The sequence below is a fragment of the Podarcis melisellensis genome, assembly GCF_964234715.1.
Source record: "Podarcis melisellensis genome assembly, chromosome: 1".
Classification (NCBI taxonomy): domain Eukaryota; kingdom Metazoa; phylum Chordata; class Lepidosauria; order Squamata; family Lacertidae; genus Podarcis; species Podarcis melisellensis.
The window spans coordinates 93866383-93884408 of NC_138528.1; the positions used below are offsets into that span (position 1 = coordinate 93866383).

Consider the following 18026-nt stretch of genomic DNA (forward strand, 5'->3'; position numbering starts at 1 on the left):
GCTACCTGACCAAGAAACTAAAGCCAAAGAGTAAGTAGGATTTTTTTTTAAAGTCGCCCTCTGTTATGGGACTACAATTCCCATCATTCCTGACCACTGGTCTTGCTAGCTAGGAATGATGGAAGTTGTAGTCCAAAAACAGCTGGAGACCCAAGTTTGGGAAACACTGGTCTAATTGATATAATTTATGATCATGAGATGACTACGCAAAAATGTCACTAATAGGTATAGGAAGTTGTATTATTCAGGTCACAGTGCTCAATCCAATATAAATTTTGTGCATCTTCCAAAGCTTAGATATCTGACTGTCAGATCACCACTATAGTCGTATATAATATTTAGAAGAATTTCTTGTGTTTTCCTTACCCAAATTAGTCTGAGTGTAATTTGCACTGCCAGCACTTCAAAGTTGTTGTTTGCTATGTTATTAATAAAGCTATGGCCCTTTAACCTCATATGGTTGTCATGTGTGTTCATTCTGGTGTGTGGGTGTGAGAGGGACATCACATCTGTATAGCACTTTCACGGTTTTTAAAGTGTTTCACAAACATTATCAAGTTGTAATTCTTACAACAGCCCTGTAGGGTAAAGCATCAAAACAATGTGAGGTATATATTTCTTTTTCTGTAATTTCTTTCACTGTATCAATACTATATTGCAAGTACTGAATATTCAGTGCAGTCCTATATATTATGATGATATATAGCATAATTCTGAAACTGCAGTTCTCATGAAAATAGTTGAAAGAGAAATTGCTTACATGGTATCATATATAGATTCAAGTGTGTTCTCATAAATTTATTGGTGGCTTTGTGCCTAAAAAGCTTTCCCTGATTTTTGGCATGAAGATAAGAAATAAATTGAAAAAGGCAAGAGGTGGAACCAGGCTATATTACCTTGCATGAAAATCCTTCTTTTTTTCTTTTTTTTAAAAAAAGCTTTTCTCCTAACTGTCCCTGCGTGAAGACTAATACCTTTGATTGCAATTTATTTAGTGATTAGTAAATTTGAAATACTTACAAGCTGGGACACAAATACATGCGCACACACATGCATATTTCCATGTTACATCACAGAGCTCTTATCCTTTGGCAGTCCCATTCATGTACCATTTTGTTATTTAATAAATATATCTTTGGAAATTAGGATTAGAGGGGGCTTAAGAGTTTATCATAATCACATTTTTATGATACTGTGAAGAATTAAGGGCGCAGTCACATTAACATGGTACCTCTGTAAGGAAGCCTCCATGATACTGTATATTTATAGTTTCATAATAAAATGAAATGTTAATCATCCAGCTAAAGTAATTGTCATCTCTATGATGATAAAAACAAAGGTTTCAGGACCCAGTTACTGGTTCACATGCCGTTATCTGAACAGACATTAATGGAATTGTTGATTTCATGGTTTGGCAAGCGCTTCTGATACTTCAAGGCAGTGGTTTTCACCCTTTTTGAGTCCAGGGCTCCCTTGACCAGCTACGTTCTTTCTGTGGCTCCTCTGGGAATCCCCACTTATGCAAGGGTTTCATTCTGGACCACTGTTCACATCGCCAGGATGAGAGTAAGTGGGGATCCTCTCTACTCTGTCCCTGCCCCACCCCTTTCTAGTGCCATTTTCAATGTGTGTGTAAGTGGGAGTGTGCGTGCTGATTGTGCACAAGTGAGGATTCCCCTGTACCAGGTAAAAACATGTGTTGTTTTGCCATTTAGTGGTTTTGCATATTTTTGTTTTGGGGCAAAGGTGCCCTGCCTGACCTCACCTTTGTGTTTGGTCTGGATCTCCCCCCCCCCCCCCGCGCCTTTGATGCAGCGGAGAAGGAGAGATAGGAGGGGGAATAGAGAGAGAAACCACTGTTTCTGCAGAGGCATGTACATTTTATCTTTAATGTGGGGTGGCAGGGTTTGTTTTTTAAAGAAGAGGGTGTGAGAGGAAAGGGCACACACATGGAGAGAGAGGCGGGGAGGAAAAGGAAGAGGGAGCAATACAGAGGGGAGCTTCTACATAGCACACCAGAATAGTACAGGGGGAAGGACTAAGAATCTAGGACATATCTGGGAGAAGGTGGTGTGGATTGGCAAGAGTAGGCAGGAACAAGGAAGGGGAAGGCAGTGGCATGGAGGACGAGGAGGGAAGAAAGGTTGGCTGGGGCGCCCCTGAGCATTCTTCAAGTCTCCCCAGTGAGCTGTGGGTCGCCAGCTGAAAATGACTGCTTTAAGGAGAAGAATTCTTAGTGCCCACTGCAAACATTAATCAAATGAAGAGAATAGCATCACCATTTCCAAGCATGTGCATGCACACACACACTCTCTCTCCAAAGACAATATAAAAAGGCAAGTTAAAAGACTATATTATTATAAGGCAGTTTGAGCTACAATACCATAGCATAATATCTCTAACCTATTTTGGCTCCATTGTCTTCTTAAACTCAAGCAATCAGTACTCATCCAGGAACAGTAAGCTTATTATTATGCAATCAGGTTACCTCACAAGTTCTTGACAAACACACCCCTTGCAGATACAGGACAAAGGAAATTTTCTGCCACAATGTACTTCAAGTCTTTTCCTCTCTAAAAGTACTGCATAAGCTTTATGCCATGAGGTGAGATCGCTCAGGGATGGTGTTTATGTTAGACACACTCACAAGAATCAACGGGTTGAATGAGCAGGTGCCCTTCTGTAAGCTGAAGGCCTCTTCTGCATGCAAAAGAACTTTTTCTGCCTCTGTTCAAGACCACTGTGTAAGAAGAGAGAAAGACTATTGAAATGTAGAGGTGTACTTACATCTGTGGCAGGCATTGTGCTTTCTTGCACAAGGTCTTTTTAAATTCTCTCAGAATTTTTTTATTATTATTACTTAGCAGCCCTTTTTTGTGGCTTTTTATATGCTTTTAAATATTGCCCAACCCCAGGCTTCTTGAAGTTCATCTTTGCTGTGGCGAATTTTGTATTGTAACTGTGTTTCCATGGTTTTGCATTATATGTTACATTTCATGTTACATTTTTACATGCTCTGCCCAGAGCATTTCGGTTATAGGCTGACATAGAAATTAGGACTGTGCACTGGGATCTAGCCGAATCCAAAACTGAGTTGGGCTAATCTGGGTAGATCCCACCTTTGGCCAGCACGGGTTGATAGAGCTCAGGGTCGGCCAACCTGAAGCAATATGGGGTAGTCTAAGGCTGTCATAAGATGGGACATCAGGTGGCGGGTGGGGGGGGGATAAGGAAAGGCAGGCAGCTTCTGCAAAGAGTAGCGCAGAGCCATTTGCAAAGGGGCTTTCAATCAGTCACACATTGCACTTGGCTTTGTGTGCCTGTTCCCAGTAGGGGAACATCAGTACACAGTCAAACTGAGCAAAACTGAACCCAAAATTAAGCACAAAAATGGCTGAAAGTCATATTCCTTTTCAGGAGGTCAATACAGATGGGTTGTATTTAGGCACTGAAGGCGGCAAAATGTTGAGCAGAGACAGACTCGCCAAATGTCCCTATTTTCCAGGGATTTAGAGAAGCCATCTCAGTTTCTGAATTGATCCCAGAATGTCCCGCTTTTCCTTAGGATACCCTTATTTTCAGTGACGAAATATTGGAGGGTATGGAGTTATCCAACACCTGAGCTGTCTGAAGGAAGCCCTATACAGTGGTACTTCAGGTTTAAAGAACTTAATTCATTCTGGAGGTCCGTTCTTAACCTGAAACTGTTCTTAAACTGAAGCAACACTTTAGCTAATGGGGCCTCCTGCTGCAGCCGTGCCGCCAGAGCACAATTTCTGTTCTCATCCTGAAGCAAAGTTCTTAACCCGAGGTAATATTTCTGGGTTAGCAGAGTCTGTAACCTGAAGCATCTGTAACCTGAAGCGTATGTAACCCGAGGTACCACTGTATAAGGATGTTTTTTATGTTTAATGTTTTATTATGTTTTTTAATATAGGAAGCTGCCTAGAGTGCAGGGGCAATTCAATAAGATGTGTGGGGTATAAATAGTAAAATTATCATTATGCAATGGGATGTCCCTATTTTCATCAGAAAAATGTTGAAGGGTATGCAGAAAGTGAGAGAGGGATAGGCATAGGCTTTTGCACAGCATCAAAAGCACAGAAGAGGCCCTTGGGATTCCTAGGCTGAGTGTAAGTGTGAATTTAGCTACGTTGATGGCAGAGGAAAAAGATTTTTTTATCACACTGTTCCATCCGTTAGATTACTCCCACCAAATTGCTTTCAATACAAAAGTCACAAATGCAGTAAAAACTATTCAGACTCTTGCTGAGGTACTTTGGACCCAAGCCATTTAGGACTTTAAAGGTCAGTGTCAGCATTTTATCAGCTGATTGATGGGAAAAGAGGATTGCAATTGGATAAGTACAATGCACCATAAAAGATAATGGAATTATTCATTGTACGTTTCAAGGATCAGTAGGTTTTGTGACAATTTACCGTCTGCACACCAGGTTTGATAACCTCCTTAAACTTAATGTTCTAGACTAATAGATAATAACAAATGTCTGATGTCTTGATGTAGTGAGTACACAAGAATTCACACCTCACTGAAACTTTTTTGTGTGATTTGCAATAAACATATGGGAATATTCTAACCATAGTATATTGCTGAGAATATTAATCTTGTATTCTTGTCAGTCCTGCTTGTTTATTTTATTGTCTTATTTCTTATATTTTTAAACTTTTGTGTATTATATAATATTGTAAGACAGGACTAGTACTGGGCCCACAGAAAAATGAAGCAAAGTGCTGAAAAGAAGTTGTGTGTCAAACAGTAGTGAAAAATCAACCCAAAAGATCACTGAAGGGGAGCACATTTCACAGGCAGGTAAAATGTTCACAAAATAGTTATTTATTAAGTCAAAATAAAAGCGGCAGAATCTTTGGTTCCATCAGACTAAAATCTAGTTTTATACAGAATGTGGATTGTGCAAAAATATAAAAGGGTCAGTAAAAATATTGTCACCCCAAGAGTGTAAATACTGAAAGACGTGTAATAAAGGATCTCATTGTTTAGTTTGGACTCTTCCATTTTCCTAAAAATGGAGAACAAATAGGAACATCAAAAGGAAGTGAACTGAACAAGGTCAACGGGGCATGGCAAATCTAAATGGTGAAGTCCACTGCAACATGATGAAGATTATTGAAATTACTGGATGCTTACAAAGTGAAATATACTCCATGTTGATTTCCAGTAATAAATGTTGTCAGGATATCCTGCTTATATTCAGGTAATCAGCTTCTCTATCATCCATGACACAAATAACTAAACATCCAATTCTTCAGCTTCCATTACATTAAAAGTCTAGCCTATATGACATGTCTCCTTGATGTGATATTGCCAGCTAATTAGCTGAATGATTTAAAGCCTTCAAGATGTTTTCCCATATGAGCTAGTTGCATATCCATTTGTTCTTTTTCCTGTTCCTGTGTATATAACTGAGCCAACCTCAAAAAGAGTGGATGAAATTAATCCATCACAAGTAAATGGACAAGAATCATGTTGTCCTGGTCATCAATATGCAATGCTCAACACTGAGATAAAACATGAATTTCTTTGAAGTTTGGAATAATTATTAACATGTTTCTTTACCATGCAATCCATAATACACATATACTCAGAAGTATATATTCAGAAGTATGCTGAAGTCATCTTGAGTTCCATGAAGCTTAATCCAAGGTAAGTGGTATCAAATTATAAACCCAATGTAACAAAATAAGAAGGGACCAAATGTTTTATACAGGTGGTAACCATTTTAGGCATGTCCAATTGAAGCATGATTGCTTATGTCCAGGTCCTTTTGGACCCAGAAGGGGGCAGGGTGGGGTATAATGGGGCAGGTCACACTTATGTACACTCCGCTGATGCACACCTGGGTCGGAAACAGAACCCCCACACAAAATGGCCACCACCTGTATTTAATATGTGCAGATAATTCTAGACATGCAAACTCAGATGCTACTCCCCTGAGTTCAATGAAACAGAGTTATAATGAAGTGTGTATAGAATCACAGTCTAAGCCAGCAATCCAAACCTGCTGATGTGACCACTTAGGCTCTGCTGATCAACCACTGCATCCACAGTCCAGACATTCACTCCTTGCATCACTAATTGAATACATATGCCATGCTAGACAAGGGAGAGTAAAAGATAAAGAGACAAAGGAAGGCTGGCTGTGTAGATCACAGTTTTCATTACTAAGCTTTCAGCCATCACTTGACATGCACTTTCAAGCTGGAAACATACATCAATACAATTAAAGCTGAAATTCCAAAGAAGCTATATTCTGAATCTGACTCAGATGAGATTCTGAATCTGGATTTGAATCTGAATGTTTATAATCTGAATCTGGATTTGTTATATCCTATACCCCCAGAATTTCAACCTTTATCTTAAGACCGAAGTGAATGCTCGACATTCATCCTTAATATATTTGGGGCAACCCATCATGTCCTTATTTATAATCAAAGTATTCCTCATAATAATAAAAAAGTACCACAAACAGGAAAAAATGTGATACCTTAATTGTGGAATGCTCTCCCCTTTGAAATTTAGCAAGTATCTACTCTGTTTTCACTCAGATGTACCTTAAAATGTGGCTCTTTGGTCATACCTTTGAAAGTTAATATTGCCCAGCTGGAATGACAGTGTTCTTTTACAGTTTCTGTGATGAATTGTTAGGTGCATTTTATTCTGCTCTTAATTATTAGGGAGTGTACATTTTTAGACTGATATTCTTTTCACCGGTCACAAAATCTCTGGATGTAGGGTAGGGTATAAATGATACAAATAATAATAAAATAAATGAATAAATAAAAATATCTTGAAGGACTTTTAAACTTCTGAAACATGTCATCAAATTCAAGTGATCTAAAAGGTTAAGCTTAAAAAGGAGTGTGATCAACAAATCTTCCCTTTGCTTCAGAAATACAGAGATAGCAGAAAACTTGTCCATGTCTTGTAGGCTTTGTGTTTAAAACCTACATGCAACATTGACAGTGACACCATTATCAAATAACAATGCACAATCATAATAAATACCAGCAATTATTTCACCCATTCACCAGTGGTACTTCTTCTTCTAAGCAATGTGAATGATACAATTACAGCTTGTCACAGTGGGAGTCCTTAATTAAGACAAAAACATAAAATATATGGGAGTGGGAGAGGTGTATTCAGATAGGTTCATTAAAGGTACTTTGTTTCTTTCTCAGAATCTCATTAGTCTATCACAGCTCATTGGGCAAAACCCCTAAATGTGGCTGGGATAAGTGTGGCATATAGAATCTTAAGAAAACGGGAAAGGGCTCTGTATTATCTCTGCTCTGCTTGAGTTGCAGCAATGCCATTATCTATCTGACAGTTGTGCTTTAGCATTATAATTTTTACAACTGCACATTACCTAGAGGACTATTACATCTCAATTGGTGTTTCATTGGTTACGCATATCCGGGACATGGAATGACACATATTCATCAGAACACAGCTAGAAATGTCTCTCCCCACCCTCAACATACAGACATACTTTTGAATAAGCTGAGTTGTGGCAAGAACTAACATAAAGCAGGTCCCAGGTGGTCTCAGAATTGCTTGTGCAAATAAATATACTCCAAATCTTTGGAATTGGATATGAGACAGGCCACTGTTGTTATAGCCAAAACACAGCCATCATTATAAAGGAGACAGTGTATGGCATGCAGTTTGAAGCAAATAAAAATAAAAATACTGTTTATGGGGGATGCTCTGAGTTAGTCATGCAGATGCAACTTTTTGCATTTAATTGTGGTTTGAACATACATCTGGTGCTCAGGGGGGAAAACCCACCTAGCTTGGAATTCAGTGACCCACCCTGCAAAATTTAGGAAGTATTTAATGACATAGTTTGAAAGAATTGAGGCAGTGAAGGGGCAAGAATCAATGCAGAAATGAAATCAGGTCTCTAAAGAATGCAACAAAGTCCACATTCAAAGCTGATTTCCCTCTGCAATGGCAGCTATACAGATTTAGCCTCCCAAAGTAGGAATTGCTGGAATTGCAGAATTTCTGCTGCTACAACAAGGATCTGCTTGCTTTGTGTTATTTTCTTGTGAAAGTCAATGCTTATATTAAAATGTGAAGCTCTGGTAATTAAGTAAGTAAATGATGAATTCACACCAAACTGGCTTTGATGTATCTGAAAGGAACAGTTGCAGACTCCTTAAGGGTTCTTATTAGATGAGCCTTCGTCATCTAACCATGCATTTTTCTCACAAATAATCCCTCAGATGCCCCAATAAGTCACATATAAAGACAAGTGCACACAAATGCAATTAGGGAGCATGGCTGGAAACTCTTTACCCACATCCATTAAAAAAAAATTCCTGGGGTTGATTCCTAATTACAACTCAGTTATCAACACATGGTTTTCATAATATATTCAATAAGCATTTTATCTTTCTGTCACTGCTATTACTATTTGTCTCATTAGGACAAGAATGAAAAATAAGTATTCAGGAAATCTTTTGATAGTTCTATTCATGATTTAATGCTGTTTCATCTAGCAGCTTAGCAAAAGGCTTTGAAAAAAACACCACAAATAAAAATAGCACCTTTAAAATATTTATTTATAAAGAGGCTTCATTATCATTAATTAATTTCCCACTTGGCTCATGAACTTTGTCATATTCTCCCCTCTTTACATTGCAAATAAATTTTAAAAATCCCAACAGAGTATTCTAAAAATTCCAAGGGTACTAAATACTAATTATGGTGATATAAACTTGTAACTCAGTATCTTCCCAAAAAACCCCCACACCAGATGTGTTGCATTGTGTGATAACTATATTTTGAAAGTTGGAATATGTTATATAACTAATAGGAATTAAGCTTCTACAATGAAATGATTTATCCAGCGTGCTATTCCACCATAATTCCTAAGGATGCAAGCAAATGCAAGAATCAGGGACGCTAAACCTTTTACACAGGTTGGTTGGAGAATTTCCAAAGAATTAAAAAGTGAACAGAAGTAGACCTGGTTTTCAGCTAACATTAAGCCAAATGGCTAAACATAGGCACATGAGAATGTGGTTACTAACAGGAAAATTCACGGCTGTTTTGCTCCTCCTTCTGAACTGCTCCTGTACTACTGGACCTAAGCCATCATTTGGCTTAGCATTACATTAAAACTCAGGCTTGTGGTTTATCTCTCTGAGAGACAAATATTCATATCTGCTTCTGGGTGTTTCTTCTAATCCAATTTTCCAAACTGGAATGAAGCAATTGCATTGGGATTCTTTTTAAAAAAAGTGAAACCTTTCCTCCAGTGTTGTTTTCCCAATTTAAATTACCACCGCTGCCTGAAAAGCTGGTATTTGTATCTATTCAACTATATATGTCTTATATTTATGCTATTCCTTTCTTATTATCCTATGTTTGACTGTAATATAGCATGTGTTGATCTGATTTAACAGAAAAGCAAACTTTTAAAAAAATAAACAAGGGCAGAATTAATTATTTTCACAAAATCAGAGTTTAGAAAATAAACATGCAACACCAATGAAAAGCCTAAATGTTTGAGAGACCACGAATGCTCTTGGAAGAAGCCAGAACTCGCACCAGAAGAAATATATGCTTTCTTTTTAGGATAAAGGAAGATTGGGAAGATGGAAAAGATCCCATTCCTGAGACAATATATAGAAGGCAAATAGCATATACCTGGCTTGCTATTGTCTTCCCTGTAACTCAGCAATTGCCTCAGCGCTGTGGAGTGAAGATGGGAAGAAGCTAACTGTGTCCTTGAAAACTTGCTTTGGGGACAACTGAGCTATTAGTGTTCCCTAAAAAGTGACAATACTTTCTGCAACACATCTTCTAAGTTGTCCCCACTCCCCTTTGCTAGCAAACAAAACCAAAGACCAAAAGAGCAGGTAACATGGAGAAACCATAGCTTAATGTGGCATTACCATTTGCCAAGTGGTAACTTACCACCATATACATATAAAAGCTGGTTGTCTGGATTGTAAGACCAGGCGCAGTGAGCCCGGGTTCACGGGGGCTGGCGGTGTGAGAATACCAGTAAAGATAGGAAAAGAGCTTGAGATAAATATGGCCACAACTTTATTGACCACAGGTGTAAGTCCTAGCCCAATTGCTGGTTGATTGCTCCTTTAGGGTTGATTCTGGGTTAAGGGATCCTCCTGTGTTCAGATCAAATGAAGGCAGACCTGCTACACCACCACTTGTGACATTTTAAAGCCTGTTAACCCCTGTCTGGGTCTTTGGACAAAGGTTTTTCCTTGGACCCCTTTACCAGAGTACCCTTAACAGCTGGTTTCAGTTTTGGCTCAGGATTCAGTGACCAGAACTCATTTTAGAGTGCACAGAGGGAGGAGGAAGCTCCGTTGCGCAAATGGATATCCTCATGTGGCACTTCCGCTGATGGGACTGGTTAGGTGAATCCTGCTTAACTAGTTTAGATACACATTTTGCTAAGGTTTTATATTCACCCAAACAATTTTTAAAATGGGTCATACTGCACTGTTACAGTATCACAAGCTCATATTTTACACCAACACAGCTGTGCACCTCTTAGACAATTGCATAAGGTTATGATTCCAAGTCTATGTTTAGCCAAAATGCATGACATTAGCCTTCTTTCCCCCCCAGGAATCTTAATTCCTAGCCATCTTGTTTATCTGTTCAAATATTTCCCTACTCTTCCATACATAACAATTAGACAAAATCATTCTTTGCTTCCAGTGCTTTTACACACACACACACACACACACACACACACAGTCTTTTTCAAATGTTTCCGGGATGTGCAATTTGATGAAGCAACAGTCACAAGGGGTGTTCTTGGTTATGTTCCATTATATTGTTAGCTGCCTGTGTTATATAGCCAAGTGTGAAGAAATAAGCCCACTCTTCCTGGAAACATCTTGCAGCATATATAGGGAAACCTTAATGTCTTCTGTACTTTTACCTGCCTTTCTGTCAAGAGTGCATGCTTCAGTTAGCTGCTCTCCTCATATTTCCGACATATTTAATTTTGTCGTTATGCTCTGATGTATTGATAAATTAGCATAGTTAATTATTTAAACATTACCAATCATGTTCCAGATGGATGCAATTACTTCTCCCTTCAGCACTGTTTCCTGCCCCTATTTGTTTAATGTGATACATCCTAACCAGAGGCATTTTTCACCATTCATGCAATCTTGATTAACGATACATGAAGCAGTATATCCTTACCAAGTGCTTGACTGTATAGACTATTAGAAAATTTCTGTCTCTTATCAGAAGTTGCATGTGTGTGCCCAGCTCCAATATCACAACGCAAGGTAACAATAAAACATACTTGTTTTTGAATATGTGTGTATTTGCACCAACTCCTAGGGGCCCAGGTCCCTTCGGCCCACCTCAATAAAATATTTGACCTACCCCCCTCCATTGATGGGCATTTCTTTCTTTTCAACATTTGGAATTCATTTCCCAACAAGCCCTGTAAAAGAACTTGTAAAAGCGTTGTTGGATGGCAAGAAAGCTGGGATTGGGCAAAAACCTATGACATGGCCCTCGCTATTAGAGCTAGCATGGGTATGTGTGCAAGGGGTGGGAGCTAGGAGAGAAATCCCAGCACCCCAACTTCCAAACAAGAAGAGGAAACTTTGGTTTGCATTCTCTGGCTACTTCTGCAAAGTATGTGTGTGTGTGTTGCACAAGCTGTCTGCCACACATATTTCCAACAGCAGGAGAAGCTCCCATTGACAGTCCCAGATATCTCAGATACCCCAGAGCTATGCAGTCATCTTTGCTTAGCTCTGGCCAAACATATGAAGAATTCTGTTTAATTGCCACACTTTGAATAATAGTTGTGGACCTCTGAGCTATTGTGTGTGTATGGGAGCTCTGCACCTGGAAGGAATTCCCTATTCGTTTCACTGGAAAATCCCAAATAAATGACTGTTGAAATAAGCGGGCAATCAAAAAATGTGGTGGAGTTCCATCTCCTCCAATGGAACTCTGGACTGAGATAAAAGTATTCAGAACAGTCACAAGACTTCAAATGCACTGAACCAATAAATGATTTCACTGAGTCTTTAAAGGTATCTTGTATTTATACTTCTTTGCAATTATACTCTCTTTTCCTCCCTGGGAGCACTCAAGAGATGTCACTCAGACAGTAAATGTGGAATCCCTAGACTTGTCTCTCAGAGCTACTGAGCTCAGGATAAGGACAGGGGCTTGTCCACTTCAACAAGAAAAACTAATAAGCCCAAAGGGATGGTCACTGGATGTGTGAGGTGTGAAGGATACGTGGCTTGCTGTGTACTTGGCAAAGTGGGCAGAGGTGCCATTCAGCCAACTACATCACAAGTTCATGGGGATGCTGGTAGACAGGTATATATATCACAACCTACTGCAGGTTAATTAATGAATAAAGTTCTATCTCTTATTTAATCTGAAATCTAGTGTTCTGTCTCCTTATTCTCAAATGTTTGTGCAGTCTACTCAAGTAAATCCTTATTTGAAAGGAAACCTCAAGTGGATTAGAACATATAAAAAGGACTAAATGCTTAGAAATCCATAATAATAACCATCATTCGTTTATATTTTATCCCCCCACTTAACAGCCCTTTTAAAGCACAACCGCAGATAAATATGAAAATTATTTGTCTTACCAGTTGCTGGCCTTGTACACCCCATGCTGCATACTGTAAAACTGAATCCTCTACCTCCGGAGGGTTTAACTCCCAAACTTCCCTTGAAAAAAGGTAAACATTTTACTTGAACACATTTGCACCATTACATGGCACAGAACAGCATCTATATAACACCATCTTACCTCGTACGTATGTTATATATCACATATGAAGCCGTATACGAGTAATGAAAAACCTGTAAAACAAGGAGAAAAGTTAGACATGAGCATCGTCATGGGATACATTTGGAAAACTTGGGGAGAAGAAAACTTTTATTCATGATGTTAGATATCCCATTGTCTAAATTGACTTGGCAGGCTTGCATAAGTGGGCTTGGTCTGTGCTAGGCTGTGCTATCTTTAGCTGTTAGTACTCTTTGTTCCAGTTCACAAGTACATGTGTATTGTCACTTAATGAGTATAACACCATTCAGTGGCATGCATCTTTGAATATGCACCACAGATCAAATACTAAAGATTGAACTTTCAAACATTATCATGAGCACAATACTTCCCAGTGGAATCATACATTCAGCTGTGTGAGTTATGAAGCATTAAATAATCAGGGAAAGAGAAGTCAAGAGAGGTACTTGCATGTGTGTGAATACGGTCAGGATAAAGTGTCACTGGAGACCACATGATTTTTGTGCTGAATTATAGCCTAGATTTTTTTTCTTGTTTGTGCAGTTCAAACAAATAAACACAAACACCCTTGGGATCTTAACATCCACAATTCTACCTTTTAAAACATTTTTTAGTTCTAAAACCACTATGAATCATGCCTGCAAAACTGCAGTAAAGATAAATAACTGCCCTTGGAAACCTGCTGCTTGTACTTTTGATTCAGAATAATTATTTTATCCAAACATATTTGGTTAGGGGGAAAAACCCATTTGTTACACTGAATTCTTACTAATTATTATAAGGTTTTCCAAAGCTTAATCTAAATTTCAGCTGAAGTAGGGAACTATAACCACGAATTAATAAAGACAATATTACATCAAAACTATTTCTGTAGACCAACAAACTAAAAATAATTCCTGTATGAGATGTTTTCAAACCTACAGGCACATTATAAATTAAGTACTTCAAATATTTTTCCCCAGAATGTTGATATGTAAGGAGTATTTAATAAAGCACAGTACTGTATTAGCATTCAATTAAAATAGAGGCTGATCTAATATATGCAATACATGGACAGCTCAGAACAACTACAAAAAAGAAGACACTCAAATTTCTGGAATGAAACTCTAGATACAGTTGTATGACCCAATTTCCCACCTTACCTGGAAATTCCTAAATTGCACCCAAGCACGGTGAAGGTGGGAAACACTGCTGTTTGACTTCAAACAAGCATGGCTTTACAGCCACTGCAGCAACGAGAAACAGCTGGGTTGGAATGTGGACAAGCCCAACTTCAGGTGGGTAATTGGCTTCAGCTTGGCTTCCCAAGGGAGGGGAGGCAGGCCTGGGAGTGGATTAGCCTTTCTCTGGTTGGCCCATGGTCTAGTAAAATAGGCCCAGCCCAGTGTGATAAAGACTTCCCCAGTCTCCTTCCCTAGTTACAGAGGTTGTGCTTTGTTTTTGTTTATCTGGTTCATTTTGCTGTTTTGCCTGTTCCTCAGGATACACTGTGCTATGGTATTAGACAGACACTGGTTACTTTTACCTGTGGGCTTTTTGCATTCCTTACAGCAACAGTGCTATATAATATTGACATATATTTTTCTTTCACAATTTCCCTTAGCAGTAGGGGCATTGGCCGAGATCTATTGTTGAGTAAAGCAAGGGATCAGCTCCCCAGTGGAAGATCTTCTTAAAGGCAGTGTTTCTCAAACTTGGGTCTCTAGCTGTTTTTGGACTACAGGTCCCATAATCCCTCACCTCTGGTCCTGCTAGCTAGGGATGGTAGGAATTGTAGTCCCCAAGCAGCTGGAGACCCAAGTTTGGGAAACACTGCCTTAAGGGACAGTGGGATGTTGCCTTGTGCTGGGTTGCAGTACTCCCAAGCTGCCTGGGACTAGACTATGCTGATGTGGGCCTATATACTTCAGCCCATGAGCTAGGGGCCCTCGACATTGGAGAGCAAGGGGGCTGCACAATGAATGGATCTTGCACTCTGCCATGGTTGTTGTAACCAAAATAAAAGTTGTGCCATTGTTCAACCCATCAAAGCCTCTGTCATTTACTGCTCTGGCACCCTATTCTGGGCACGCAAACATCAACACAGGAGCTCAAGGTGGCATAGATGCTTCTCTCCCCACACCTCCATTTTATTCTCACAAACAATCCTGGTTGGCTGAGAAACACTGACTGGTCCAAGGTCACCCAGTGGGCTTCATGCCTCAGTAGGAATTTGAACCCAGGTCCAACACTCTAACTGGCAGTCCAACAACTAAAGTAAGTAAATTTTTATTTATACCCCGCCTTCCCCAGCCAAGACTGGGCTCAGGGCGGTTATCATCAAATGTCAAATACATTAACACACAAACAATTGATTAAAATACAGCTTAAAAATTAGAATCAGGATAAAATTAAATGACTGCCCATGAAATTACAACCATAGGGGTCGGGAACCTCAAGTATGCATCAGTGCCAGCTGTCCATATATGCAATTATGCTAACGAACTGGAGTTCCAATAACATTCTGTAGCAGGCTTTAAAGTCACCGTCTTCTTTAAAGTGGTGTGATACCAACATAAAGCCACTGAATTTGAAATTAATTAGAAACGTTTGAGTAAATGTTCATTATAAGAACCCCAGTCTGCGTGGAAACTGGTTCGTCCCCACATGGTGAGGAGAGCACAGTGTCGAATGAGACAACATGTTGGTGGGACAATCATTTCGGTCAATGGAATGCAAAATAGCATTCCCATGGGAGGAAGTTAAAGGTTCAATGACAAAGACCAAGTGTACTCACTTGATCATGCTCACATGATTGCGGCTTTCAAATGAACTCTCAAGTCATATGGAAAAACATCATGGAAAAACAACTCCAGCTATCATAGAAAAGCAGCCATACTTGCAAGGATGACTGCAGGTATGATTTAACAGGTAATTAGTACAGTATCATCAGTAATATAAATATTAAAGTCAAAGGAAGATTACATGCATATTTTAATATGGTGATTTTTCTAGGTTTAAATATGGAAATAAGAAACTTACTGTATTTACAATAACATACATTTGCATGTTTATATTTAGTATTTCTAAAAGGCTGCTATTATATTGCCAACAACTTATATTTTTAAAAAGTATTAGTTGTCAAATGTGCTTTAGAATTATTATTACATTTTATATACATGCAATAAGGTATTCTATATTCCATTTAATTAATCTGCATTTATGTTTAGTGAAAAATCTTTTAAATATTTATGAGGCTTTTGCTGAAAGTACCACTTATAAACTAAAAAAAATGCAGATTTTATAGATATCCTAGAATTACACTTCAGCCCTGTGTGAACAGTTGTTTATTTCAAAGCATTACTACAATAGTTAAACAAAGTCTAGGTGCCTCCTTTTCATGATGTCATACTGAATATAGGGTTGCAGTACCCTATGCATTGCAGGGGGTTGGACTAGATGAACATTGGGGTCCCTTCCAGATCTACAATTCTAAGATTCTATGATTCTGTACTTCACTGATACACACAAAGAAGGCATCAAACCTTTCTGTTGTATTTGCAAATAATTTCACTAAATACAAAGAGTGTTTATCTAATTAGAGGTTCAGTAGTAAGTGTAAAATGGACAGACAGATGTGTTATAGAAGTAAGAAGCTATCAGCTGCTGATGCAAAAAGGAATAAAAGAATTATAACACTTCCCTGCAGTTTTGTTTAATGTGTGTGTGTGTGTGTGTGTGTGTGTGTGTGTGTGTGTATGTGTTGATATTTTTTATTTTCAGTCAGTTAAACAGAGATTACCAAATCTGTATCTTAAGGCACTTCAACATTTGCAGTAGACACCCACTCTCGATTTCTCAACCCTTTGATTTCACTCGATTACAAGCACCTTTAATCTTTACCCAGGCAACTCATGTGCCCTGATCACATCCTCTATATCTGTTGCTTAGCCTCTGATCCAATTTCCCTGTTATTTGATCTCCATTGACTTGTGACATGCAGCTGACGCTTGCTTATTCCATTCCGGTAGCAGACCCATCCGTGTTGTCCAGTCACCCAGCAGTACCAAGGGTGAAGACAACCATAACAGTCTACAGAGACAATCCTGTAAACCCTGGAGTAAATCCCATTGGACACAATGGGGCAAATTACATTTCCCTAATACCATACTAAAAGGAATTAGCAATCCCTTGACAACCTTAGAATAAAAGAATATACAAATTTATTATAGAAAAAGAGAAAGATTGATTGATTGGCAGGCAAGTCCTTAAATAAAAGATTTGTGATTATGCTCAGCAACCCTCAGAATAATTTCAAGGTTCTTGGAGGGAGATAGATATCAGGTGGTGTCTTGTACAGGGGTGTTGGACATATTTCAGCCTGAGGGCAGTATTTCTTTCCGGGCAGCAATCCAGGAACCACATGCCAGTGGCCAGAGGAAAAATGGGTGGAATGATTGGTGTAAATGTTATCTTTGTACAGCAAGCTGCTTTCTACACAAGGCCAACATACCCCTCTCTATCCTCTACCCAGGCAAGGAAGGGGCATCATCGGAGTTCGAGGTCACATTGCAGGCAGGCAAAAACACTAAAAGAAGGGAGCAAAGCAGGACCAGTGAGGGGTGTGGCTGGGGACGGGGTGTGGCCTGGGCAGAGTGCTGTGGGCTACAGCTTGGAGGGCTGCATCTGACCTCTGGGTCCGAGGTTCCCCACCCCTGCTGTATGGGAATAAAACAGTGATAATCTACATCTTAGAGAAACACAATAAGGTTTAAATTAACTATAGTTTATATAGTTATGTAAATGCATGGCATTTTTGTTTTTACTATTCTAGGAAGAGGGGGTGGGGGAATGGAATAATCCAGTACAAAAAGGATGAAGGATAGAGAAGAGGGTTGAGTTAGGTGGGCAGAGCTGAAATTGTAAATTAGCCACAAACTCTTCTGGCGTATCTGAAACAGCTCCCAAACTCAGCAATTTACATTTTCATAAATACCCTGACCCCAGAGGATCCCAAACTAGCACTCCAGTTTTATAAAACTCAGCACAGGTCCAAAACATTCCTGTTTCAGCAAATGTCATTGATGGAGCTGCAGGAGATGCCAAGGTACCAATTAATCCTGACTAGATGGGATTGCAAATTCTGCCTCTGATCTGAAATCATTAAACAGAATACAGAATCAAACATAAACACGTGATCACAAAGGAAGCATTATC

The 18026-nt window shown here is 39.1% G+C and overlaps 1 protein-coding gene across 3 annotated transcripts in view; it reads right to left on the reverse strand.

The window, feature by feature from the left end:
• DPP10 (dipeptidyl peptidase like 10) overlaps positions 1-18026 on the reverse strand; it is a 582520-nt gene that overhangs the window by 56534 nt on the left and 507960 nt on the right. For all 3 annotated transcript variants that reach the window (XM_081921713.1, XM_081921712.1, XM_081921714.1), the window contains 2 exons: positions 12831-12883; positions 12667-12748 (listed from right to left, as the gene is read on the reverse strand). In XM_081921713.1, the coding sequence (XP_081777839.1) occupies positions 12667-12748; positions 12831-12883 (135 nt within the window). The remainder of the gene's footprint in view (positions 1-12666; positions 12749-12830; positions 12884-18026) is intronic.